The sequence below is a fragment of the Chelonoidis abingdonii genome, chromosome 2, assembly GCF_003597395.2.
Source record: "Chelonoidis abingdonii isolate Lonesome George chromosome 2, CheloAbing_2.0, whole genome shotgun sequence".
NCBI classification, from domain to species: domain Eukaryota; kingdom Metazoa; phylum Chordata; order Testudines; family Testudinidae; genus Chelonoidis; species Chelonoidis abingdonii.
Window position 1 is genome coordinate 95210386 of NC_133770.1, and position 25611 is coordinate 95235996.

Sequence of the window (25611 nt, forward strand, 5' to 3'; positions counted from 1 at the left end):
TAACATACCTGTTCCTCACTACTTAGTGTAGCCATCTGGCCTTGCCCCATCACAGCTTTTTTGTCTAAATATTTAGAATTTTGACATTGTAGTGCCTTATGGGTGTTGTAGTTTGCTCCTTGTGTCCCCCATTCTTCTTTACTGGCCAGGAGCCATAGCTGGATTACATCTCCCATAATGAACCACAACCAGGGACTCCAGCACTCACCAAATGGGGAGATTATGAGCTTGTCTATACTTACAGCGCTGCTGTAGCGCTTAGTATGTAATGTCTTCACATGTGTAGTTAATCCACCTGCCCAAGAGGCGGTAACTATGTCAACAGGAGTTCTCATGTCACCATAGTGCTGTCTACACTGGGAGTTAGGTTGGTATAACAGTCACTCAGGGGTGTAGAAAATCCAAGCAACATAGTTTAGTTATACTGACATAAGTTGGGAATGTAGACCAAGACTACAGTCTAACTGGGGATCCTGGCCATAGACGAGACTAAGACATGAGGAGCAAACAACTCCCATGAGGCTCATCAACTCCCATTTTTGGCCAAAATGTTTTGTTTGTGATCAATTGAATTTTTCTGTGGAAAATTTACACGTTTTCATATTTGTTGAAAATTTCTAAGGGGAGGTGTAGGGGAGCACATTTTCAAACCAGCTCTATAGAATAGTATGGGGGAGGGGAGAAGTTCTAGAAAGAAAGGAGTTCCTCTTTATTTGGCAGATTACTGGTTCAAAACTGGCTCAGGCCCCTAGGAGTAAAGCGCCCAGGCATCAGTATCATTGGGTGACTTGTGGCAATCAATATAAAATCAATTCCTGTGGTCAGTCCAGTTTCCAGTGAGCAAGGTCCACATCCTGAAATTCACTGGACTTGGCTATACTGGTACCCTCTGGGCATTCTCGGCAGAAAGGCCACAGATCAAATGGACATGGAAAACACCCTGAGAGATGGCCCCTCCAGAGCAACATTGGTGGTGCAGTGTGGAGAAGTCTGCACTGCTGTTGCCCATGATTTATCTATTGTGTGAATTAAGAGTGATAGTTTTTAAAGCTTTCTAACTGATGACTTACACCAACACAACTCAAATGCTGTAAAAGAGATCTAAGATATGTTCTTGTTGTAGATTTGCCACTGGAGTGTCTAATGAATTTCAGATTGGTACTGAGAGCAAATGGGAAACATTCCACCACCTATGTTCTATCACACTGAATTAGAGTTGGTAACGTATACACTGCTATTTAATGAGAGTACAGTATAGAGAAGAGGAGAGAGGTATGAGAAACCCCAACTATAACTCCTGTGAGACAGAGTGGCAACACTTGGCAACTGAAGTTTTGGCGAAAAACTCTTAGGTTTCAATTTTTGCCAAAATTGTCCACAGTTTACAAAAAAAAATCTGACTTGCTCTAGAGCAGGGGCTGGCAACCGTTCAGAAGTGGTGTGCCGAGTCTTCATTTATTCACTCTGATTTAAGGTTTTGTGTGCCAGTAATACATTTAAACACTTTTAGCTCTCTTTCTCTATAACATACCTAAACTATTGTATGTAAAGTAAATAAGGTTTTTAAAATGTTTAAGAAGCTTCATTTAAAATTTAAATTAAAATGCAGAGCCTCCCGGACCGGTGGCCAGGACCTGGACAGTGTAAGTGCCACTGAAAATCAGCCTTTGGCATGCGTGCCATAGGTTGCCTACCCCTGCTTTACAGCTAACAGGGCAGTGAGACCCACAACTCTTTCATATCCTAACTTGTGTGTTTACATTTGCAACTTTTTTGCATCTAAGGGCCTTAAAAGTGATTTTAAGTTAGAGGCGTGACTTTTCTGATGGAGATCAGGCTCTGAGTGTGAAAGGGGAGGGGGGGAGAGAGAGAGAGAGAGAGAAGGAAGGGCATGTGGGACACTTTGGTGATATTCTTCACTTTTCGACTTAAACAGTTATTAAATATCAGAAGTCTGTTTTCACATTAGAGACACTGTGAGACTTTCTGATGATGTGAGCTTCTATGCAGTATCATCCACACACTTTATTACAGAACTTCAATACTGTGACAATAACAAGGTCCATCACAATAAAAATTTCAAAAAGTTTACAAAACTACCATTACAAATCTGAAACACTGTTACAAAGGAGGCAGGACAAGCTTGGTGCTGAGAAATAGGAGTTGATATTTGTGCCTGCTACAGTACAATTGTTATGCTGACACATCATGCTGCCACTTCCAGAATCTAAGCTTGTACTGGAGTACACCTATTTGCATAATGGAGAATGGTAGAAGTGGAACAGGAGCAACTTCTGTGGGGAAAATAAATCCAGGTCTTTTAAAGAAGAAAAATAAGCCCCTGGAGTTTACATCTGCAAACCCCCAGAGCAGTAATGGAGTATCAGCAGGCAGTTGAGAAGGGGGGGTAACTATCATATTCTGTGACAATAATTACACATAAACGTAATGTTTTCAGTGACTCCATTATTGTAAATATAATAGTCAAGACTATTCTCATGACTATATTGGGTTGCTTAAGCATATGTTTGTATTTACTACAGAAGCGATTGGAGAAATGCAGGGGTTATTTCAGTTAAGAAAAGTTCGCCTGTAACTTATGACCCTTTCACACAGAATGGGACATACGTACCTATGCTTCAACACAGTGGCCCAAATTCATCCCTGGTGTAACTCCACAGGCCTCAATCCAATTACCCCCCAAGGATAGATTTTTACCTGAAATCTTCACATGCAACCTTTGACATGTGAAAAGTCTGATCTGCACTTCTGCTGCTCACAGCAAAATAGCTGAGCTGATGCATTCTGAATGTCTGGATGCATTACTGGGTACTGCTGTGCAAATATTTCCACCAGGCTGATGCAGTCATACAGCTGCTCCCCAGTTTGCCTGAAGGGCTTTGAACAAAGCTAGGCAGGCAAGGCTAACACTGATATTTTGCAGGCAGAGAGGAAGTTTCACCCACTAGAATGCAGAGATTAAAAGAGTTTAAAGCTGGTAAACAATACAAAGTTAAGGCTACTGTGAAGTGTTCTTGTTCCATGTTTTGTACAACAGATCAGCAAATTTGCTTATTGAATTCCTAGAGCAGCTCAAATGGTTTTCTTTTTTTCAAGCAGGCAGCCACCACAGCACAGATATGTAATAGTACTTTAAAGGCAGCTGGCTTGATGGGTTATTCAAAAACTTCAAAACCTCTATGCTAGGTGAGATTTCTTTTCCTCTCACTGGTCACAAAATGTGTTGTTTAAACTTTAAATCTGGAATGGACACCATCGTACTTGGTGTAAAGTCAGAGTCTTTGGAAGCTATTCCATTCCTTAATCAAAAGTCACTAAGTTCCACACAACTTGATGCCAGGGGCTGGATTGTCATTGAGCCAGATGCAGCCATGCTGAGGAGTCAGACCTCACTTCCCCCATGGTGTCTGCATTAATGCTCCACGTATTGTGGGCAGTGCCTGCTGTATGGGAGGAGGGGAAGATTGTGGCCAGTATTCCCTCTTCAAAGCAGAGGAGTGGAACTTTGGCTCCAATTCTCTTCTCGCATCTGACAACACACTGAGCAGCAGAGCTGAGCCCATGTGGGGGTAGGGAAGCAAGCTGAACTGTTTTCACAGCTGCAGTATGGTGCTCCTGTCCCCACTGCCCATAGGTGCAAGGGAAGGAGTTGTGAGTCTGAGACTCTTCCAGAAACCCAAGGGCCTAACGGCTGCATTTAGCCTTGGTAAAATTATCTGAATTTAAAGTACGCCCAATACTGCAGGTGCAAAGCTCGATTCATCATGTGCTAGGGAGCCACTATTAGTGCTTTTCTAATACTCTGGACTCAGAAAATGTGGTCTCTGTAGTGAACAACCCTCTTGCCTTGCCTAAGTTATTAGTTTGAATAGATGACCCTACAATTCTGTGCTTTCGCTACTTGTTTTGTATGGAACCCACATTCAAAACAGAGCTCAGGCTGCTTAGGTGTGCCAGAACTCTTCAGGTGCTTTGAATATTGGAGTAGGGCACTTGTGAATTTTGTCCCCCACCCATTAAAGTTCCCAGTCCAGCAGTGAGCTCCATGAGGCCAGAGCTCCTGGCAGCATTAGGGCCAAAACCACTCCAAGTAACCAAACCCACACAGGGTTCAGGCGCTAGAGCGAAGGGGAGCTTTCACTTTTTGAAATGAAATATGGCCCCATATCTGGATTCACTATGTACATTAGTCAGAAAACTCAGTTCAGCCCAGTCCTTCTTCCAAACCACTAACACGTTCCATTTGCTAAATGGGTCCTCAAGGGCAAAAAAAGGCCCTTTCCTGCAGCTCATCCTCTTGAAACCTGTACTGTACAAGCCAGAGGAGGACAGTGAAAGGCATATATTCAATGCTGCAACAGCACAACCCCTCTTGGGAGGAAGAGGGCAACTTTCTAGTCTGTTTACAGCCATTTACACAGCAACCTTAACTGCTGCTATTTGAAACGTGAAGTGTGGAAATCGCCTTTCTCGCATGTCCAAACTACAATACTGTTGTGTAAGGCATGTGTCTGCACATTGTGATCTTACAAGGAGGGAAGCAATATACAATGGGGTAGAGTTAAGAAAATGGTGGCATAGTCTGTAGTAGTTCCACAATTTTGCTGCTGTGGGGGAGTGTTGTGAAGGCCGTGACCAGAAATGAGGCCAATGCGAGTGAGCCAAGGGGGAAAAATTACAAAATGCAGACTTTAGAAAGAATAAAAAGCAGCATATTATAAAAGCAAGACATTTCAAACGATCTTGCTCAGTGTACAGAACATTTAAGGGACAATGGGACTGACCAGTTACACGGGAAATCCTAAATGATGTGCCTATGTTCAATCCATAATTTAATTTGGAAGAGGCACAAAACCTTAAAAACCCACCAATATATATTATAGGAGTGAGGAAAGAATCTCAAAGAACTCTTTTTTTTTTTTTTTTTTTTTTTTTTCAAAGAAACATTCCTGAATCGATAGTCTGAGGTTTGAATTTAAAAAAAAAAAAAAAAAAAATTAACAAATCTAAATAGTCTAGATTTTTGCCAGAAAATAAAACAAAAGTTGATTCATTCTAGTTTTGCAAGCTGTGGTGAAGTCCAGTTCTGTATAACCGGCTGCATACAGAACAGATTTCTGGTAAGAGATTGACTGACTGTTACACTATGAGATCCTGGAGCTCTTGGTCAGTCAGCTCATTCACCTCCATGATCTTTTCCAAATGTTCCATGTATCTGATATGGTCCTGCAAGAAGTGTGGTACTCTCATGTTCTCCATCACCGCAAATTCCTTCAAGCGATCCACATCCTCGTAAGAGACCTAGAGGAGAGGACGGGGTTAAATCAAAGCTGTACCCATTTTGCAAATTGACATGTCTAAAACACACAGTTTCATTCCCTTCTCACAGGTGACAAAAGGATTCCAGGGCACAGGTGTTTTAAAGCATCTTGTCAGAATCCTTCTCTCGAGGTGATAGTAGAGTCTGGTTTTATGCATGGTCCAGTAAGGTGTGCATTAGAACATGATCCCGGGAAATTACTACATCCTTTCAAAGGAGACCTGGTTCTGCTTCCACTGAAGTCAATGAACAGACTCTCAGGGCATGTCTACATTACAACTAAAGTTAGGTCAACGTACAGCCACCACACTAATTAAATCAACCACTGGTGTCGACATTATGCTCCTTCTGTCGGCAGTGCATGTCCTCATCAGGAACGCTTGCACCAACTTAAGTGGGACACTTGTGGGGACTGACAGCCAGAGTCCTGCCGCACCAGGGCTGACAACTGTCAAAGGCAGCAGCAGATGATGTAAGTAATGCAGTGTCTACACGGACACTCTGTCAACTTAACTAGATCGACCTGTGCTACGCCTCTAGCAAAGATGGAGTTGTTAGGTCAGTGAGCGGGTGAGTTAAATCAGCAGGAGGAACATTGTAGTGTAGACGCTTACACAGTCTACTTACTCTGTAGTGTCGACCAGGTCTTAGTAACGTCAATGGGAGCAGGACTGGTGGCTGTTAAGGATGAATGAACTAGTCTGGAAAACTGATTTCCTTCCCATCCACAAGGATGGTCTTCCTTCTTTTTTGACAGTCCTTTTGTATATACCAGCAGCCATCCAGTTTCTTACACTGCGGCTCATTTCTCCATGCAAACCTTATGTGCTCTGGAGCTTTCCTGACAGAGATGCAGAGTGCAGTTTGGACACAGAAGCCACCATGTGAGCAAAATGTGAAAGACAGAATGAGCTTGTGCACATGAAGGATCAGGGCTGTTGCAGGCCTCTTAGGTGAGGGAGAAGGGATGGAAAATCTGCTCTTATGCATGTTCCCATGCAAGGGGAGGGGCAGGCCCAATGGGAGATGTGAGGAGGGAAGGGGGGGCTGTTATGGCCAAGGTTTGAGAAACTAGAAAGGGAAATGAAAAGGCTCTGTGGATGTATGGAGACTGCAGAGATGAGAGGAGTCCTTATATGGTTCATAGAAGTTTTGGGGAAGCAGCCAGACTGTCAGTGCTAACATGACCAAGCTTCCAAAGCTTTAGTTTCACCCCCAATAATTCATCTGTGCTTGTGCACAGCAAAATAAAAACGTGTCTTTCTAGTACAAGGGTTGCCACCTCTGAGTTACAAAAATCTAGGACATACAGGATGATCTGGGGCCCATACAACTGGACAGCTGGCAGGGTGTACTTAGCTGTCCTAGGAAATCAGTATCTCCAAAACAAATGATACTGGGAAAACTTACATAGATGGCAACCCAATTAGTAAGTAACTTCTTACAAATTATGATTGCAGTATTGGCAATCTAAGCATTCCAAAACAATGAGTAAGGTCTCAACAATCATGAGATTGTTACAAAAATAATAAATTTTGGGTTGATTTTTCTTAGCCTTCTGAGCCTTCAGAGTGCAGGTGGATCATTTTCAAGCATTTCTCCACTACCATACAGACTATAGAGTTACTTTTTTAATGATAGCTGAGATTCTCACATAATTACTGCACTCCAGGAGCTGGAGCTCTAAGAAAAATCCCAAGACTCATGATAAAATTGAGAGCTGACACCACTGTGATTGAATCGTGCAGGGAGGAAGACTGGAGGGGTGCTGGCTCAGGCGTTAGCTACAAGAGCGGCTGGGGCAATGTCCAGCATGATTGCCCCTGCATTGTTGTGCCACAGGCAGGCCTGAGGCATGGATATTTCTACTAACTGGCATTTCTCTGAGGCTGTGTTGTGCCAGATCCTCTTCCCTAGAAGTCTCTTAAGTATAAGGCTATAATCCTGCTCTGCTCCTGCAGGGGATGGGGAATGCTCTCATGAGCACTTCTGCAAAATCTCACCCTACACAACTACCTGCTTCTCTTTGCTAATTGATAGGGCCTTACCAAATTCACAGTTCATTTTGGTCAATTTCACGGTCATAGGATTTTAAAAATTGTAAATTTCATGATTTCAGCTATTTAAATCTGAAATGACACGGTGTTGTAATTGTAGGGGTTCTGACCAGGGGTGGCTCTAGGCATTTTGCCACCCCAAGCACAGTAGGCAGGCTGCCTTCAGTGGCTTGCCTGCAGAGGGTCCGCCAAAGCCGCAGGACCAGTAGACCCTCCGCAGGCAAGCCACTGAAGGCAGCCTGCCTGCCGCCCTCACAGCGACCGGCAGAGCGCCCCTGCAGCTTGCTGCCCCAAGCACGCGCTTGGCATACTGGGGCCTGGGAGCCGCCCCTGGTTCTGACCCAAAAAGGAATTGTGGGGTGGTCGCAAGGTTATGGGGGGGGGGGGGAGGAATTGCAGTACTGCTAGTCTTGCTTTTGCGCTTCTCTGGCAGTGGCGCTGCCTTCAGAGCTGGGCAGCTAGAGAGCAGTGGCTGCTGGCTGGGAGCCCAGCTCTGAAGGCAGAGCCACTGTCAGCAGCAGCGCAGAAGTAAGGCATAGTATGGTATTGCCGCCCTTACTTCTGTGCTGCTGCCTGCAGAGCTGAGCCCTCAATCAGCAGCTGCCACTCTCTAGCTGCCCAGCTCTGAAGGCAGCAGCACAGAAGTAAGGGTGGCATGATATGGTATTACCACCCTTACTTCTGTGCTGCTGCTGGCGAGGTGCTGCCTTCAGAGCTGGGCACCCGGGCTAACAGCCGCCGCTCTCCAGCCACCCAGCTCTGAAGGCAGCGGAGAAGTAAGGGTGGCAATACCATGACCCACCCTCACCCCCCCAAAATAATCTTGCAATCCCTTTGCAAATCCCTTTTGGGTCAAGACCCTCAATTTGAGAAATGCTGGTCTCCCCCCTGAAATCTGTACAGTATATGTTAAAAGTACACAAGACCAGATTTCACAGGGGAAGACCATATTCATGGTCTGTGACATGTTTTTCATGGCTATGAATTTGGTGGGCCCCTACTCATCAAGCATATGCAGTTACTAAGTTAAAAAAAAACCTATCTTTGTAAAATTAAAACCTTAGAAATGAAAATGTTTCTGCAACAAGGGATTTCTACTAGAGCTTCTTTGTTTCCTTTTTAAATAAGGAACAAATACAGTACGTACCATTTGTTTCTAAAAAATGTGGTAGGGTGGCCAGAGAGCTTTGTAATATTGCATAGATTTCTCCCACTCCCACAGTTCTCCCATGTGCTATTGCAGGGATGGAAAGAAATGTAGCTTCTGTAGGATACAGCTTTAATCACAGTGGAACAGGCTGGCAGTGACATAGCAGATTGGGAAAAGAGTTAAAGTTCTGCTGACTCTCTGTGAGGCAGGTGGCTTGTTAATCTATCTATACATAAGGGGGTGGGGTGGAAAGAGGGTTTAGACTGAGTAGTCTGGAGGAATCTAGGAGCAGCCATGTCTGGGGAGCTGCTCTTACGTTATCTTGTTGTTACTTAACTCCACACTCCAGGAAAGGGGTGAGATTGGACTTCACAGAGTGTGCAGACTGTGTTTGTAGAGCAGGTTGGGAAAGGCACCTGTTTGTGCACAGATATGTCTTCTGAGCTACAGTGGAAAAACAAATCCTGATAAAAAGAGAACAAGCACAGGCTAATCCAGGTCAAATGGCAGACTTACTCTTTAAGAGGACCACAAAAAGGGAAGATCTACATTACAGCCTGACTAGTGTAAATACAAAAACATCTAAAAGCCAAACCCGAGCTCAAGTTAACTGTCTGTGTGCAGAGAAGCTATGTGGAAGGTGGCAGGGAATGGAATCTTTCCGCTCACATTGGGGACACGGCCCTGAGCACTGCTGTGTACAAGGTAGGATGGCTGAGGTTAGATGCCTACAAGATGTCACAAGTTGACTGGCCCCTTTTACGAGGAAGTGGTGTCTAGTGCACACGTGGTTCATCAGCTACTTCATGCATGAGTTAAGTGAAGGCCTTGGATCTGAGAGGGTTCCAGTCAGGAAAGAAGCAAGTGAGAGCTGCCTGACAGCCTGAGGGTACAGCTATGCCGCAATAAAAAAAACCTGTAGCACCAAGTCTACAGCTTGGGTCAGCTGGCTCAGGCGCACAGAGCTTGGGCTGTGGGGCTAAAAACTGCAGTGTAAACATTCAGGCTTGGACAGAAGCCTGGGTTCTGAGACCCATCCCCTTTGTGTGGTTTCAGAGCCTGGGATCCAGCCCAAGCTGGAACATCTACACTGCAATTTTTAGTCCCACAGCCTGAGCCCAGCAAGCCCAAGTCAGCTGAGCCACCCCAGGCACGGCCATGCTGCAGTTATTTTACTGCCGTGTGGACGAACACTGAGAGAGCCAGGAAATCAGTAGGTAAGAGCTGCCAGAGACCAGGAGACTGAGAGATCCCTGAGGGAAGTTTAGGTTGTTCCTGGGAGAATGCTAAAGACAGGGGAGCAAGGAGGATTTGCTGGCTGGTCTTCCCAAGTCAGAGGGCTGATGGCCAAGCGGGTATTAGGGATGTTCTCTATGTGAGGATGAACTCCCAGCAAAGAGGCTGTGGGGGATCCCACCTGGGAAGAGCAGGGTTGCACTTAAGCTGGCAGGGCTGGGATGGCAGGCTGGAGAGGATCCAGGAAGAGCCTGGGTGTGGTGAAGATGCTGGAGCATGGTATGTGCTATGTTGATGCATCCAAAGATGTGGGATTTTTACAGACTACACACACTGGCTGTGAGAAATGAACCATGTTATGGATTTGAAACTATGTTTTGGCAATATTCTGCACCCCCCAGGAGGGTATCAGTGAGTCGAGAAAGCTTGTGTGGAGTTACTGGGGACTCCGAAGGAGGGAGACTGAAGCAGGCACACCTGTCAGGCAGTGGCCTCCTGCTGGAGAGTGCTCAAGGCAGGGCTGCTCTATGAAACCACCTTTTCAGCACCTTGCCTTCAAATTTCAACTTCCTCCCTCCACAGGACAATGAATTTTTGTTTCTTACAAAAGGTCAGATACCTATCTGACCTGCATCTACCCAGGTGCTCAATAGCTGTGATCAAACTATGCCCCAATCAAGCTCCATTTCCCCCAGCCACTGCCATCATTAAATATGGTATTTGGCAATATTTTAGGAGGGAAAGATATGACTCATCACGTAGCTCTCTCTTACTAGGCTACTTTCACCACTGTGTGCAAGCAAACCTATTGTACTGGGTAAAAAATAGGATTTTAGTTTTTGAGTTGATCTTGAAGCTGATTTTTCTGTCACGCTCACCGGATTGTTTTCCAAAAATGTGTATTAGTGATATTTTACATTCTGACTTTAAAAATTATATGATTTGATGCATTTAGAAATTATGTGCATGTTATGAGCTCTGTTTCTATTGTCTAGCTGTATTTGTGCATAATTATCATGTTCTGGGCTATAAGGATTCCAAGATTTAACTCCTAGCTAAACCACTGCAAATCTCTAAAATGGCTACTTCTCAGTATTATTTCTCTCCAGGCTTCAGCCTCTTTCATCTGTTTCTCCCCTCTGGGCAGGCCAAGCAGCTTGCACTAGCACATTAGTCTTACTCTATGCATTCCTACACACTACTGTCTTTTAAAATACCAAGTAAAATAAGAAGGAGCAAAAGACAGGACTCTTCCTGGGACTAACAAGGCTTTCAGCACTGGGGTGAGGGAAGAAGACATAGAGAACTATACTAAACACATTCCCATGATAAATCAGGGATTGATTTTACAGACATATTAATCTATCAATAAAATGTAAAAAGTAGTTGTTTCATTTTGGACCCACATAGAACTTATATTCATGGTAGAAAAATGCCAGAGGAAAATGCACATCTTGTGATCTGTCATCTGCCCAGAATAATCAGTACATTTGCTGCAATAAGCCATGAGAACATTTTCTGATTTGCAGTGAGAATTTCCCAAGTGGATGAAATCTTCACTATGATTGGATCCTTTACTTTTTCAAGCTCTTTCAGCAAAGCTTAATATTCTTTTCGGAACATCCAAATCCTTTTTTTTTTTTTTTTTTAAATTGGTTTCATCACAACACTTCTTTACCATACATGAAATTCCAGTGGGAGCTTTCTGTTCATATCTGATGGAAGAATTTGACTTTCTAAGAATAGCCTCAGTCTTAGTTTTCTTGTAAAAATAGATATAACAGTGTATTAACATTACATTAAAAGAACACTAAAGTTGCAAATACCAGAATGAAGAGTCTGTGTAACTGTACTTTGGCCCTCTTGTGTACATACACTGTGATACAGTCTAGTTGCATGATCCCATGCTATGTTTTCCACAGGACTCCTGCCTCATTCAGTGCACAGGATGGACAGTGCTTACTTAGTCAATATTTCTTTTAATCCTCCTCCTCATTCAATATGTAGCAGCTGCAGGCTATATTTATTGCAAACCATTTAAATCCTGCACCAACACAAAATTATTTTCCTCAAGGGCTTTTCTATTACATTTAATCAATGTCATATCTCAGTGTTTCACAAACAATAATGAATTTATCTTCATAATATCCCTGTGACATAAGGTGGTATTATTGCCATTTTGCAGACGGAGGAAAGGCACAGAGATTAAAACTAAAATTGTCAAACATGTTGACTAATTTTTGGTGCCCAATTTGAGGAATCTAGTGCTTGAGTATTTTTTTTTTTTTCAGAGTACTTAGCATTTTTACTGCAGTTTATATGTTCAAAACACAGCTTCCACTGACTTCATTTGCAGCTGGAAGTGCTCAGTTCTCCTGCAAATCAGACCTCAAGATCTCTAGTTGGGCACCCAGAAAATGAGGAACACACAGTTAGTGACTGTGTAAAAAGGCTGGCTTAAAAGACTTGCCTAGCATCACATATGAATTCTATGGCAGAGACAGGGACAGAATTCAATTCTCCAGGGTAGCATTCAGCTGTCTTAACCACAAGTCTCTCCTTTTTTTTTTTCCTGCAAGCCCGTCTCATTCATTACACACTTTCCAACTTCTGCAGCAAATGAGGGAGGGCTCCTCCAGGCACACTACAGCTTCACACATACACCAACTCCCTTCATTCCCTGCCTAACCCATCCTATGCACTGAATGAGGCTGGGTCCTGTGAGGAAAAATAGTATGTGATTATGTAACTGTATCCAAATGTATGCACGAAAGGGGCAAAGTTAAGGTTGCACAGGAAATCTTAATTTTGGCATATAGAATTACATGGGTCATTGGCATGGGACCTTTGGATCCAGAGCCCAGATTTTCATGGAGCTGTGGTAGCAGTAGTTGGCTATTATCCTCTATGTGGACCAGCCACTAGACACATAGGAGCCTGCATAATTTTGAGAATCTGGACCTAACTTCCACTGGAATCAATGAAATGTGAGAGCCTAAATATCTTTGACGGTTTGGGCCACAGTCTGCTAGTGGGTTTCACACCTATTTGCTGACAGCACAGGAATGCTGAACTCAGGACTCCTGGGTTCAGGTCTAGGTTCTGAAGGGGAGTGTATTCAAAATGGCTATAGATCTTGCTGTCCCTGTCCACCCCAATGCCCCATTCCTACCCCTCTCTGCTTGTCTTCCCTCACCCCTTTCCATTCAAGCTAGTCTACATCCTCCAACTCTTCTTTGTTGCCTGGGTGCCAGTAAGCGGAACACTGAGAGTGCAAAGGGAAAATAGTCCCCCTGCTCTCAGTTCCAGTGCCTGATGCCACAATAGCCCCTGGAAACCAGAAGAAGTGATTGCAGGAAAAAGTCCTGGTCAGCCCCAGCAGTGCTATGACAGAGCATGCTCAGCTGCAGCCTTGCCAATACCAACAATTTGATTATTTTAAAGACCCAGCTACTGGAGTCAGCTTATTACCTGAAAAATCTCAGATTTCATTCAAATAAAAAAGTAAGTTTCTAGTCCTCATGTTTCCAAAGAAAACCATGAAACTATGAACCTTAAATGATCCAACACCAGAAGAGAAAAGGAACAAAATTTATTTTAAAAATCTTATAATTTTTAAGCCAATGTCATGATTTTTGAGGGGCTTGACTTGTGCCTTTTTAATGCTGACGTTTGGCAATACTCTGCAGGGATGGCACATGCTCAGTTTGGCTGGCAGACAGGAACTCTGGGGATTGAAGAAGGCCAGCACAGAAGGAACCTTCAGAAAATAATGCTGCCAGCCTCGAAAATACATCTACTGAGTATGTGTGAACTGTGATTTTTTTATTTTTATTTTTATTTTTTTAATTTTTCCAGAGGCTTATAACTTAACAGGGAAATCACAAGGACATCAAAAAGCACATCCTTGATACCAAAGTGACTTCCTGTCAAATTTGACCTCTGCTCCAAAGCATGGCAGCTGTAAGAATTTTTTAATATGGGCTAAATAACACATTTTCCCCTAACCTAACAGCTGACCTGTTTTGATAGAAACTTTCCCAAAAAAGTCAGCCTAAGGCAGACTCACTGTGAACAATTTTAGCCCAAGTGGTAAGGTTCAGCAGTTAGAAACAACTGAAAATAGATTCTTATCATGAAAAATGTTAGACAACCTTAACTGTAGATATTGCTACCACTGTCACCTATGAATAAAGTCCATTTGTCACATGTCCACCCAATGTGACACATTATTTATACAGCTTAATATTATGGACCAAATGTAACTGTGCTGGCTTTGGCCCATTGTGTATTTCTGAAATGGTTTGCAAACAAGAATGCCAAACTACTTGGTAACATCTGTATGTCAATGACTTCTCTGTTATCGTTTCCTTGTTTGTTGTACATTAACCACATTTGCTTTCTCTCAATATAAATAAAATACTTCCCTATAATTTTCTCTAGAGGGCAGGAAGCAATTTATGTCCTGAGTCACATGTTCCTGACCATGCTTCTGAAATGGAGCTAAGGCCTTTCACTGGCTCTCCTAGACGTCACCCCTGACATTTCCAGCCCCTTCAAATATGAGGAACTTGTTCTAGCCTTCCTGAAGCTATGTAGAGAATGAGGTAACAGCAAATTAAGTTTTCAAGTGCACAGCAAGAAGCCTGCCAGTGGTTATCGCTGAAGCCGTGGTGAAATCATTACATGGAAATATTACTAGTGTGCCCCACTACTGCAGGGTCCAGACAATGGATCACATGGCTAGCAACAGCTAAGAGAGGGGAACCTTATTTGCAGAGGACTGTGCTTTAAGTGGAACTAAGTAGATTTTTTTGGGAAAGTCTATTTTAGTGGTTTTGGCAAAACTTGTACGTTGAGGTAATTTCTACATTTTTTTTTCCCACGTAATTTCCCCTCAGCTGACACCCAAAGGGCCTCCCAGACCAGGTAGACAGATTCATGCTAGCATGCTAAACACAGCAGTGTGGACGTTGCTGCATGGCCAGACACTTCAGCTAGCAACTTGAGCTCTGACCAGGGGGCCAGGTGGGTCCTGAATGTGGCTGGGGCTCTAGATGCTATTATAATGCCATAATAATAGCACCCATTCACAGATGAGCATACTGAGACACAGAGATTGTCTACACTGCAGCTGGAAGTGAGCCTTCTTCTAGCCCAGGTAGACTGACCTATGCTAGCTTTACATGAGCCAATGAACTAAAAATAGCTGTGTGGATGCTGTGGCCCCAGCAGAGACTCAGGCTATTCCCCCGCCCCCAGCTCAGACCCAGGCAGTTGGGTGGGCTTAAACGCCCAAGTTTCCACTGGTGCTGCAACATTTTTAGCACGGTAGCTTGAACCCCACTCGTACAAGTCTGTCTAGCCAGGATGGGAGACTCGCTCCCAGCTGGAGTGTAGACATACCCAGAAATGTTAAGTGACTTGCAAAGTTGGGAGCAGAGCCCAGGATGGACCCTGTGTCCTTCTTCAACTACCAGATCACACTTCCCACTCTCATCTGAAAGTCAAATCCCACACTGAGGTTATGAACTGGTGGCTAGTTCCCTGTCTGTGCAGCTAACGCTACAACTGGGCTAAAGGAAACCCACTAATATAAAATCACACTTCTGTTTGCAAATACACTACCTGCCATTGTTACAAACGCCTAAGATAAAAATGACTTTGAGAGAGACATTATTTCTTTTTTTATTTCATTCGTGTACTTTGTAGATTTGACAGGACTTTGTGTAAAGTCTGCTCATTGCTCCAGTTGTTGAGGTGCAAAAGGCCCATGCAAACAGGGAGGAGAAACATTTTTTAAAACCAGAGAAATGTGACTGTAAAACCACAAACAGGCAGGTATAAGGTGTTAGGAAACTGACAGGAAGGTGTAGGTCCTGAAAGTATGTCTAACTTACTCTTTGAAATTGACTATATTTCAAGTTGGTGGTGTCTCTATACTGTAATGTATAGTGATGTCTGATTTTTACAGACAGTGGAGATTCAAGAGCAAGGTGATGCAAAGGGCACCAGCACATTTTAAGACAACACCTACAGGAAGTGATCCTGTAAAGTTCATGCAACTTAATGACTATTTTAAAAAGTGCTTATTAAAATGATACTACTATTGTTTCTGTTCGGAGATTGATTCCACTCACCTTTCCAAGAGCCATCAGCAAGTGGAAATCGATAGACTCCCTGTATCTTAGGATTTGGAGGATGCCATCCAAGTATACCTGATCCTTACTGAAGCAGCCTAAAGGAATCAGAGTCATGGTATTGTTTTCAGGCTTTTTCAAAGCAATGTATTTGCCCAAAGTAATTGTACACAATTATTTTATTTCTTGCAATTTAGATATTTTTGTCCGAGGACTTGCAAAATTTACCTGACATCCGTTGGCTAGAGGATTAAGCCTATGTGAAAGACACTAAGCAAAGGCACTGGCCGTTAGGCAGACTAGCTTGCTGGGAATCTGACAGTGTAAGGCAGGGAGCTGAGTAGCTTTAAAACCCCTGGTAACAGAAATTTGCAGCACTATTGTAACAAGCCCTGCCCAGGGCATAAAAAACAAGGGAGGGCAAACTGCAAACCCAAAGGTCTTGACAGTGTCTCCTTTAACATCCCTTAAAAATTCCTTTACCAAATTACTTTGAAAGTCCTGGAAAAAAAATACTGTTTTTCATCTCAATCATTGTTTTAAAGGAAGGATCTTTGCCACTTCATAATATCCATTTTAGAAAACAAAGAGTTTAATTTTTCCACAGCCCTTTGCACAAATCCTATCACCTGCCAACAGAGCTGCACAGGCCCCTTATTTCAAATAAAGCTTTTGGAGAATGAAGGTGGAATGTACTCAAACTACATAGGAAACCAACCTGGCTGGGAAGTATCAATCCACCCCCTCTTGGCTCGTACACAGTAATCCCACCTAGTGTTGGGGTCCTTGACAAATCTCCCCACATCCTGGAAGAGTTGACTGAAGGACATTTGGCTAGCTTGATAGACAGTGTAGTAGAGAAGGGCAGCCCTCCATAGAAAGGGGTCTTTTCGGAACAGGACACTGTGAATACTCGCCAGGCCTTCCTCGGTAGGGTTGATTGGCTTTAACCCAAGCTTTTTACGTCCATGCCAATTGCACCAAGGCTGGCTGTTGTTGTTAATACCTCGAAAATAATGAGTTCCTAAAAGGAAAGAAGCAGGGAGCTTAGAACAGTAACAACCAGTGTCTCAAATAATGGTACAATTAGCTACCACATGAGCTAACTAAGTTTAGGACCCAACTTCAGGATTCTCACCTACTGAGACAATGGGGGACTGGGAAAGGAGGTAACTTTGGCCTTGAGGAGAGTGGAGAATGTAATCAATGGTAATTAAACAAGTGGAATAGCACTCATCTAAGTGCCAACAGTGCAGGTGTCCACAAGGTGATTTCAAAAGGTCCTATGGGATTTAAGAGCACAAGTCCCATTGAACATCAGTGGAACTTTGTGCTCCTAAATCCCTGCAGGGAGATTTTTCAGAAGTGCATAAAGCCACCACCATTTCTCTAGTGTAGACAAGACCTTCTTGTGAATGGGAAGTGGGGAGAACAGAGGGGGGAAGATTCAACATGCACTAGTATTTCTGTCTCCTGGAGGCTGATCATAGAGCATTACTGCAGTTGTAGAGGAGGCTCTTGCCCTGTAACCACAGGGTAGTTATACCAGTGGTGCAGGGCATTCACAGGCATACAACCTAAAACAGTAACTTGGTCAAAGCCACTGGATTTCATCTGGGTTTAGTCTGCTAAAGTGGGGCAGGTTCACCCAAAACCTAGAAAAAGGTTAAGAAACTTTTTACCATCCTGGACTAAATGTTTGTAACTATTCTATGTGATAGAGGTTTTTATATCATGCTCATCACTGTAGTGTCTGAGTGTCTTCCAGCAGTGCATTAAGCAATATGACTACTACACATATGTTGTGGTGTTTGTTCGCTCATCCTCTCCCCAGATAACTCAAAACCAGGGGGGACTTGCACAGATTTGGGGTTCACCGGCAACATTTCTCACATCTACATCTCTCAAGGTACTAGTTGGGTGTTTTAGTTCTACTGTATACTACAATTATAAATAGTCCTTTCTTATGCTTTACCACATCTACAGTAGCAGGGGCCAGAACTCATTTTGGGTTTGTACAACGCCTAGCACATTGTCAGTGTTACTGAAAATAAATAAGAATGCACATATTCTCTCTGGCATGAAGAATTCAAAACGTGTCCATACCTATTTCATGCCTCAGCATCCCTTCTAGCCAGTGCTCACGTGCAGTGGAAACATTGATAGTCAGAGTTGGGCGGCCATTCACCACTGTCATTGAGGCACGAGAAAGCAGGTCCTCAGTGAGATGAACTACAATCTAAGGAGAAAGAAAGGCATGAGGCATAAAAGAGTTCTTTTCCCTTCCGGCTTTTTGATGCTTCTATTCTCCCTCTCACTCCCCCAGCATTCTATCTGGACTCAGTTACATGCCTCTCAAGGCTCTTCCCAACAAGACACAAATTACCCCCACGCTACGTTTTTGTGTTTCTAGAAAGGTTCTGTTCCCCTGTGCCTGTGTGAAGCCTCATTGACTTCAGTGGGACTTCGCATGAACATAAGGGTTCAGACATGCAAATTAGATGGCAGAATTGAAACCTCACTGTCCTAGAGGGGAACAGTGAATCTGATTGAAAAAAAAGTGTGGTCAAATGCACTAAATTAACAAACTGAGAAAAGAGAAAATAATTCTCTTTTAAGTCATTTATTGGAACCTTGCATATTACTAGTAGCAAGAGACGGTAAATTTAAAAAAAACAACAACCTGACAAATAGGTACTTAAATTGACGGTATATATATACTCAGTCAATTTAAGTACCTATTTGTCAGGGTTTTTTTTAAAATTATTATATATATATATATATATATATATCTCTCTCTCTCTCACACACACACACACACACACACACACACACACACACACACACACACACACACACACACTTAAAAATACACTGAAACTAAGATTTATTTTTAAAAAATTAATTTAAAATTTTAAAGGTAACCTACTGAAGTGGGAAGGCTTAGTATACTATCTTGCTGCACTCAGGGGCAGCTCTAGGCATTTTGCTGCCCCAAGCACAGCAGGCAGGCCGCCTTCGGCGGCTTGCCTGTGGAGGGTTCACTGGTCCCGCGGCTTCGGTGGCACGCCTGCGGAAGGTCCGCCGAAGCTGCGGAACCAGCGGATACTCCGCAGGCAAGCCGCCAAAGGCAGCCTGCCTGCCGCCCTCGTAGCGACTGGCAGAGCGCCCCCAGTGGCTTGCCACCCCAAGCACACACTTGGTGTCCTGGGACCTGGAGCCGCCCCTGCCTGCACTATGATGCTTAATGGGCCACTTAATACTCCTATTCTAGTGGATTGATGTGGTGCCCAGGCCTTGTGTGGACTCTTTCCACAGGAGTAAATTTCACCGACTGTGTGTGTGTGTGTGATATATTCATTCCTGACATTCAGGTAAGACTAGACAAACCAATGAGGTCTATCCGGTAAAATTCAAAATCCAGCAGAGCTGTCCTGTTTAAACCTAATTCAGCATAGATGTATACAACAGGAATAAGAAATATAGGAAGCAGCAAAAAAAAAGCTTTGCAATATAAGATGCTTGCAAATTAGAGGCGTTTGTAGTGTGATACAGCATTAGAAAAACCCAGCGCATGTTGGGGCAGACATACACATAAGTGACTAAATGGGGATGTGCTACTCTACAAGTCACTGACGGGATAAGGAAGGAGAGTTGTTATTTCAGGTACACCTCCAAGTAATAGAATGGAATTAAGAATGGGAACACCTAATTCACGTAGCAGGAAAGCTTCCTGAGGAGATCTATTACGCTGTGGAATAATCTCCCAAAAGAAGCAGTTGGAAGCCACATTGTTTAGATCATTTAAAACTAGAATGGACAAACCCATTAGAAAATATAACGTAAGGAGCAAGTCTACATTGACAAGAGATGCGCTACTACATAACCTTATAGGTCTTTTCTATCTCTAATTTCTGATTTTGTGATTAAAAAGCTTTTCCACTGATCCTGTGTGCATCCTACCTCACCAAGGCAGCCTTCTTTCACCATGTATTTCCTGACATGATTCCAAATGCGACTTTTTGGTAGCAGGCTGCCTCCTGTAGCCTGCTCGAACTTTTCATAGCTTCCATATTTCTGCAATGTCCGTTCCATAATACTGACAGACTGTAAAAGAAAAAAAGCACAGAAGACATAAGTGCAGTAAGATTCCAGCTGCAGACTAGCAATTGTATTACCTCTGCAGCTATGGGACAAATGGTTGGTTTTTTCCCTTTAACTCTTACGGGATTTATTACTGAACTCCTGTAGTTACACATAAGCTAATACCCTCAGTAATCAACTTCTGTCATCCTCAGAGCCACGTCTGAATGCAAATAATTAAGAAAAAGTTGCTGGAACCTGGTTTACTCATATTAGACTTCTGTGGACACCACCATGCTCCACATGCCTAGTATTAGCTCAGTAAATGGAAAATAATTCCCTCTACGACTTTGGGAAAAGTCACTTAAACCCAGATACTCAATGGGCGTTAGGCACCTAAATACCTTTGAGGATCTGGGCCTCTTTGTCTCAATGTCCCCATCTGTGAACCAGAGATGAAAATACGTCCTTTCCTACCTCACAGGGATGATCTGAGGGTTAAGGAGTTATCACTTCTCTCATTCAATGTACAAATGTTAAGCATTATTACAATCTGTTTATTTTTGATAGCTTTTAATTTAGAACTGCTGAATCATGACTGAGCATTCCTGATATTTTAACCCCTCTGTACAATGGATGCACGTGTTTGGAGAGATGCAGGCTGAAGGAATGGGAAATCTGTTCAGTTCTCCCATTTACATATGGAACTATTTTTCTCATAAGCACAAGAAAGGAGGCAAAAAATGCTTGGCACACAAACTGATATTAAGCATATTTACTTGGAAATGCTTATACTTTTGCTGAAAACAGAACTGAATATAGACAGCACAGTGTTCAGCGCTGTATGATGGGAACTGAGGTTATTGTGGCTGGGATAGCCTACTCCAATTTATTTTCAAATATGCCATGCAGTGCACTCCAAAGACAATAAAATACTTATGATATCCAGAATATGTCAACTTTAGTAGGGATGATTTAGCAGTGGCAAAGCAGGGAAGAGAACGCCTTCAGAGACAGGATGGCCAAGGAGAATTCAATTTGTTGGGAAAATTTTTACAAGGAGCTCCCAGGAACTCCATCCAGCCAGTATTGCCAACCACAAATGTTAAAAAATCATGAAATTGATGTAACAATCATGAGATTTTAAAAAATGGTTTGAGTTCTTTTTATTTCTCTGCAGTTTTTTGACCCTTTAGGGTTCATTTGGGTCACATTTTCAAGCTTTTCTCTATAACCATCAGGGACAGAAATCGCCTTTAAAAAAATAAAAATAAAAAAAATAAAATAAGCAGAGATTCTCATATGTTCACAAGACTCCAGGAGCTGGAGCTTTCAGACAAACATGAAAGATGAGACTTGCTATAAAACTATCAAAGTTGACAATGCTGCACTGGACTGTTTATAGGAAACTAACCATCTAAGATGTCACATCATTTCAAATGTATTCCTCCAATATTTCTTGTTGCTCCCTTATTTTGGGCCTGAGCCTACTGCCCTCCAATATAGTTAATATGAATGGGATTTCAGGGTCTGCACCATTTTACAGGATTGGGCCTTGACTAAGTATCTCTGAGGCTAGGACTAGACTGCAGTCACTGGATGTGATAGTAGTTTGTGTAGACATACCCCGAGATAACTTTAATCTAACTCGCTCAGGTGCCAGAGTAGTGAAGCGTAGCAGCACATACTTTAGCGTGGGCTAGCCCCACAAGTAACTACCCGTGGTTCCAACTGACACACATGCTGCTACAGCTTCGCTCTTCCAAGACCTGGGCTAGCTAGATTAAATCTAGCTCCGGTATGTCGACTCGAGCTGCAATCTTGAAGTGTAGACATAGCCTTTGTTTCTTGCAAAAATGAGATTTTAATGTTTTAATTATGAGAACTGCATCTGCAAACTGTGTTGTTGGTTATAGGTCTGCTCCTTCAAGATGCTGGAATCTCCCTGAAGAAGAGCTGCATGTCTTCTATTCACATTGAAGTTAGGAAGAACTCAGCACCTTCCCTTGGGGAGAGGATCACAGCAAGAAGGAACCATACTTTACCAATGTTAGTCACATTGCTAAGCCTTAGTGTACTACTGGAAGGTGCCCAGATGCTGCAATGATAAGGGCACTATAAGAACGATATAAAATAGATTAGAACAGGACTGAGCCTTACCACATGAATACTGCAAATATAATACCACTAATAATAATAATGGGAAACACACGACTTTTTTTTAAATGCTCTGACGCCCAGTATACTGTAATAATAAGGTGACTATGCACACAGTTTGTGACTAGATTATTCTGATATTTGGGGAACTTGGTGGGTAGACTTACTGTCCACAAAATATGATTAATGTAGAAACTTGCACAGCTACAGATAATCTTGTTTTGTTTTAACTAAAATGGAGCAATGCCAAGCAATCATCATTGGAACACACTATAATGTTATGCATGAGACATTCTTTAAGTACTGTAGCTTTTGGCTGAGAGATTCTCTGAATGCTGAACAAATATTCCACTCCATTTCTGATATTTTCCTATGATCAAGCTTAGAATGCTGCCTCTCACTTATTACAGTATCCAAAGGGCCTCCTGTGAGATCTGAAGGCTCTATTTAACTGTGTTGATCAGCAGATAGTTACTAAACTTAGCTCTACAGAAGCCATTCTTCCTTTTTTGTTTTTATACATAGGTTCAGGGGCAAAGGATATATCTGTGTATTACGTGTACAGTAATTAGGATGACCTTTCCTCTCTAACAGACATCTGCACCTGATTTACCATATCAAGTTCTTTACTTAACTGCTTTATAAGTGACATAAGTGGAGTGAATAACAATCTGCACAGTATAGGAGTAAGTCAGATAAAAAGGAGGTTTTAATTACAATTGGAGCAACAGGGCCAGATCCTCCGGTACATGCAGCAGTGTTGTGCAGCACTGCCAGCACAATCTGTCCCCAAATCAGAGTATCTGGCCTTGGAAGGATTACTCCAATACAAGCAGGATCTTTAGTGCTTGAAAGTCATGTAGAGGCTTTTACACCACCCTCAACTCCCTCCTGCTGCTGGAGCAGAGGAAAGAAAGTGGCCAGAAGATCCCATACCATATTAATGGCCCATACTAGCTGCAGTTTCAGCCCACTGAGGCCATTTGCAGCTGGCGCACATTAGAGAAACCCTCAGCTGTTCTAACTTAATGTTGGATAACTGGCCCTGCTCAGGGTAGTTCCAGGATCAGGAAAGTGCAAAGGTCACCACTGCCCTCCCCTTCAGACAGAGACCCCTGGACATGGCCAACAACCAGCAATAGAACACATGGAGTTTTCTCCTGTTCCCCCTAAAGCCAATGGGATTTTTGTCATTGATTTCAGTGGGAACTGGATCAGGTCCTATTACCAACAAACACAACAGTAGTTCATATGTTTTAATTTTGAAAAAGATTTTCCTGTGAATCCTGAGGTGATTATATATGTGTGTGAGAGCACAGATACAGCATAAAGTCAAGCACACGTCTCAGGTTTATGATGGCATCACAAACCGCTTTACTTCGGCTCTTGTGGTTACTGTGATGTTGTCCGATCCCTGGAATGTGTATGTACAGCTGTACAGCTTAGTGTTCCACAGAGGGTGAAGCTTCTGTTTTGACATGATGGTATGGAAAATAAATCCTATAGATAGGAAAAACACAAAGCTATGGAAACACTGCATTGAAAAACAATCAGATTTTATAAAATATTTATAAAATAAAGAGGCTAGATCCTCAGCTGTAGTAAACTGCAGTAACTCTGACATCAACGGAGTTACACCAGTTGGCACCGAGTGAGGGTAATTTTGAACACTCAATAGATGTTTAGTTAGTGCTGTTGTTTTCACTTGTAAGTTCATTGGCTTATTTGATAGGTGTAGGTCTGAGTGAGGAGAACTATGACTGGATGCGTGTACCATAAGCCTGATACAAAACCTACTGAAGTCAATGGGAATCTTTCCAGTGATTTATGTGGGGTTTGGATCAGGCCTATATAAATGCACATCTGTGAGTGGGTCTAACGCAGGGGTTCTCAAACTGGGGGTCAGGACCCCTCAGGGGGTCATGAGGTTATTACATGGGGGGGGTCACAAGTTGTCAGCCTCCATCCCAAACCCCGCTTTGCCTCTAGCATTTATAATGGAGTTAAATATATAAAAAAGTGTTTTTAATTTATAAGGCGGGGTCACACTCAGAGACTTGCTATGTGAAAGGAGTCACCAGTACAAAAGTTTGAGAGCCACTGGTCTAATGGATAAGTGAAGTTTAAAGGAATTGTCCTACATTAATAACTGAGTTATTCCTCTTGCAACAGGGCAGGTCAATTTGTCTAATTTAAAAATGACCTCAGACAGATTATGCACTAGTTTGTTTTTAAGGGAGGAATAGGAGTTCCTTAAAGTGCTTGCTTCTCACAGACCAAATCTTTATTATTAGCGCCTATTCTTCCTGGGTAAAACCCTTGTGCAGAAGGGCACGCACAAGACCTATACATCACTAAAGTAGGGTGACTACCCTTCCAGAAGGCAAAAGTGGGACACAAGCAGGAGCCCCCTGCTCCTGCTCCACCTCTTCCCCCTAAGGCCCTGCCCCCTGGCCAGCCCAGAAACTGGAGTCAGGCCATGGTAAGAGCTGCCCAGAGAGCCCAGGGCATTGTGGGGAGCCATGGACCCTTCACCTGCCCTGAGTGGGGGGAACAGGGTGCCTAAGAGCAGCCCCTGGCCCATGTCCCCCCCCCCCCCCCCCCCCCCCAGGATGTGCTGCCCAGGGGAGGTGGAGGATCCAGGGCTCCATCTGGCGGTGCGGGCTCTGGGGTTGGGTTGGGGATGAGGGTTTGGGGTGCAGGAGGGGGCTCTGGGCTGGGGCTGTGGGGTTTGGAGTGTGGGAAGGGGGTCCAGACTGGGGCAGGGGGTTGGGGTGTGGGAGGGGATATGGGGTGGGAGCAGCGCTGACCTCAGACAGCTCCCAGGAAGCAGCGACATGTCCCTCTGGCTCATATGTAGAAGGGTGGCCGGGGGCTCTGCACGTTGTCCTCACCCACAGGTGCCAATCCCACAGCTCCCATGGACCATGGTTCCTGGCCAATGGGAGCCTGTGGAGCTGGCGCTCGCAGGGCTGCCCAGAGGGGGGCAAATGGGGCAATTTGTCCCAGGCCCCGGGCCCCGCAGGAGCCCCCACGAGAATATAATATTCTATAGTTTTGCAACTTTTTTTACGGAAGGGGCCTCTGAAATTGCTTTGCCCCAGGCCCCTGAATCCTCTGGGTGGCCCTGGGGCCGGGGAGCAGCATGCGGAACCCCCATGGACACCTAGGAGCCAGAGGGACATGCCGCCACTTCCAGGGAGCCACGCAGAGCTGGGCAGAGAGCCTGCCTGCCGCACTGGCACAGCAGCCAACTGGACTTTTAGAGGCCTCGTCAGCTCTGCTGACTGGAGCCGTCAGGATCCCTTTTGAACTGGGTTTTCTGGTCGAAAACTGGACACCTGGCCACCCTACTGGCACCACCCCGTGCCTCCAGCAGGTGTGGAGCAGCGCCACAGAGAATTTAGGACAAATGCTGTCCCAGAGTCATTCAGCCTGGGACTTGGA

At 43.7% G+C, this 25611-nt stretch overlaps 1 protein-coding gene across 3 annotated transcripts in view; it reads right to left on the minus strand.

Annotated features, from left to right (window-relative positions):
• Nucleotides 1-3101: 3101 nt before the first annotated feature.
• The window catches only part of MATCAP2 (microtubule associated tyrosine carboxypeptidase 2), a 62310-nt gene continuing 39800 nt past the window's right edge, over nt 3102-25611 (minus strand). For 2 of the 3 annotated variants that reach the window (XM_032785449.2, XM_032785451.2), the window contains 5 exons: nt 19888-20031; nt 18031-18163; nt 16643-16948; nt 15925-16022; nt 3102-5322 (listed from right to left, as the gene is read on the minus strand). In XM_032785449.2, the coding sequence (XP_032641340.1) occupies nt 5161-5322; nt 15925-16022; nt 16643-16948; nt 18031-18163; nt 19888-20031 (843 nt within the window). In that variant the 3' untranslated portion in view covers nt 3102-5160. The remainder of the gene's footprint in view (nt 5323-15924; nt 16023-16642; nt 16949-18030; nt 18164-19887; nt 20032-25611) is intronic. The other variant, XM_032785450.2, reaches the window with a different exon arrangement.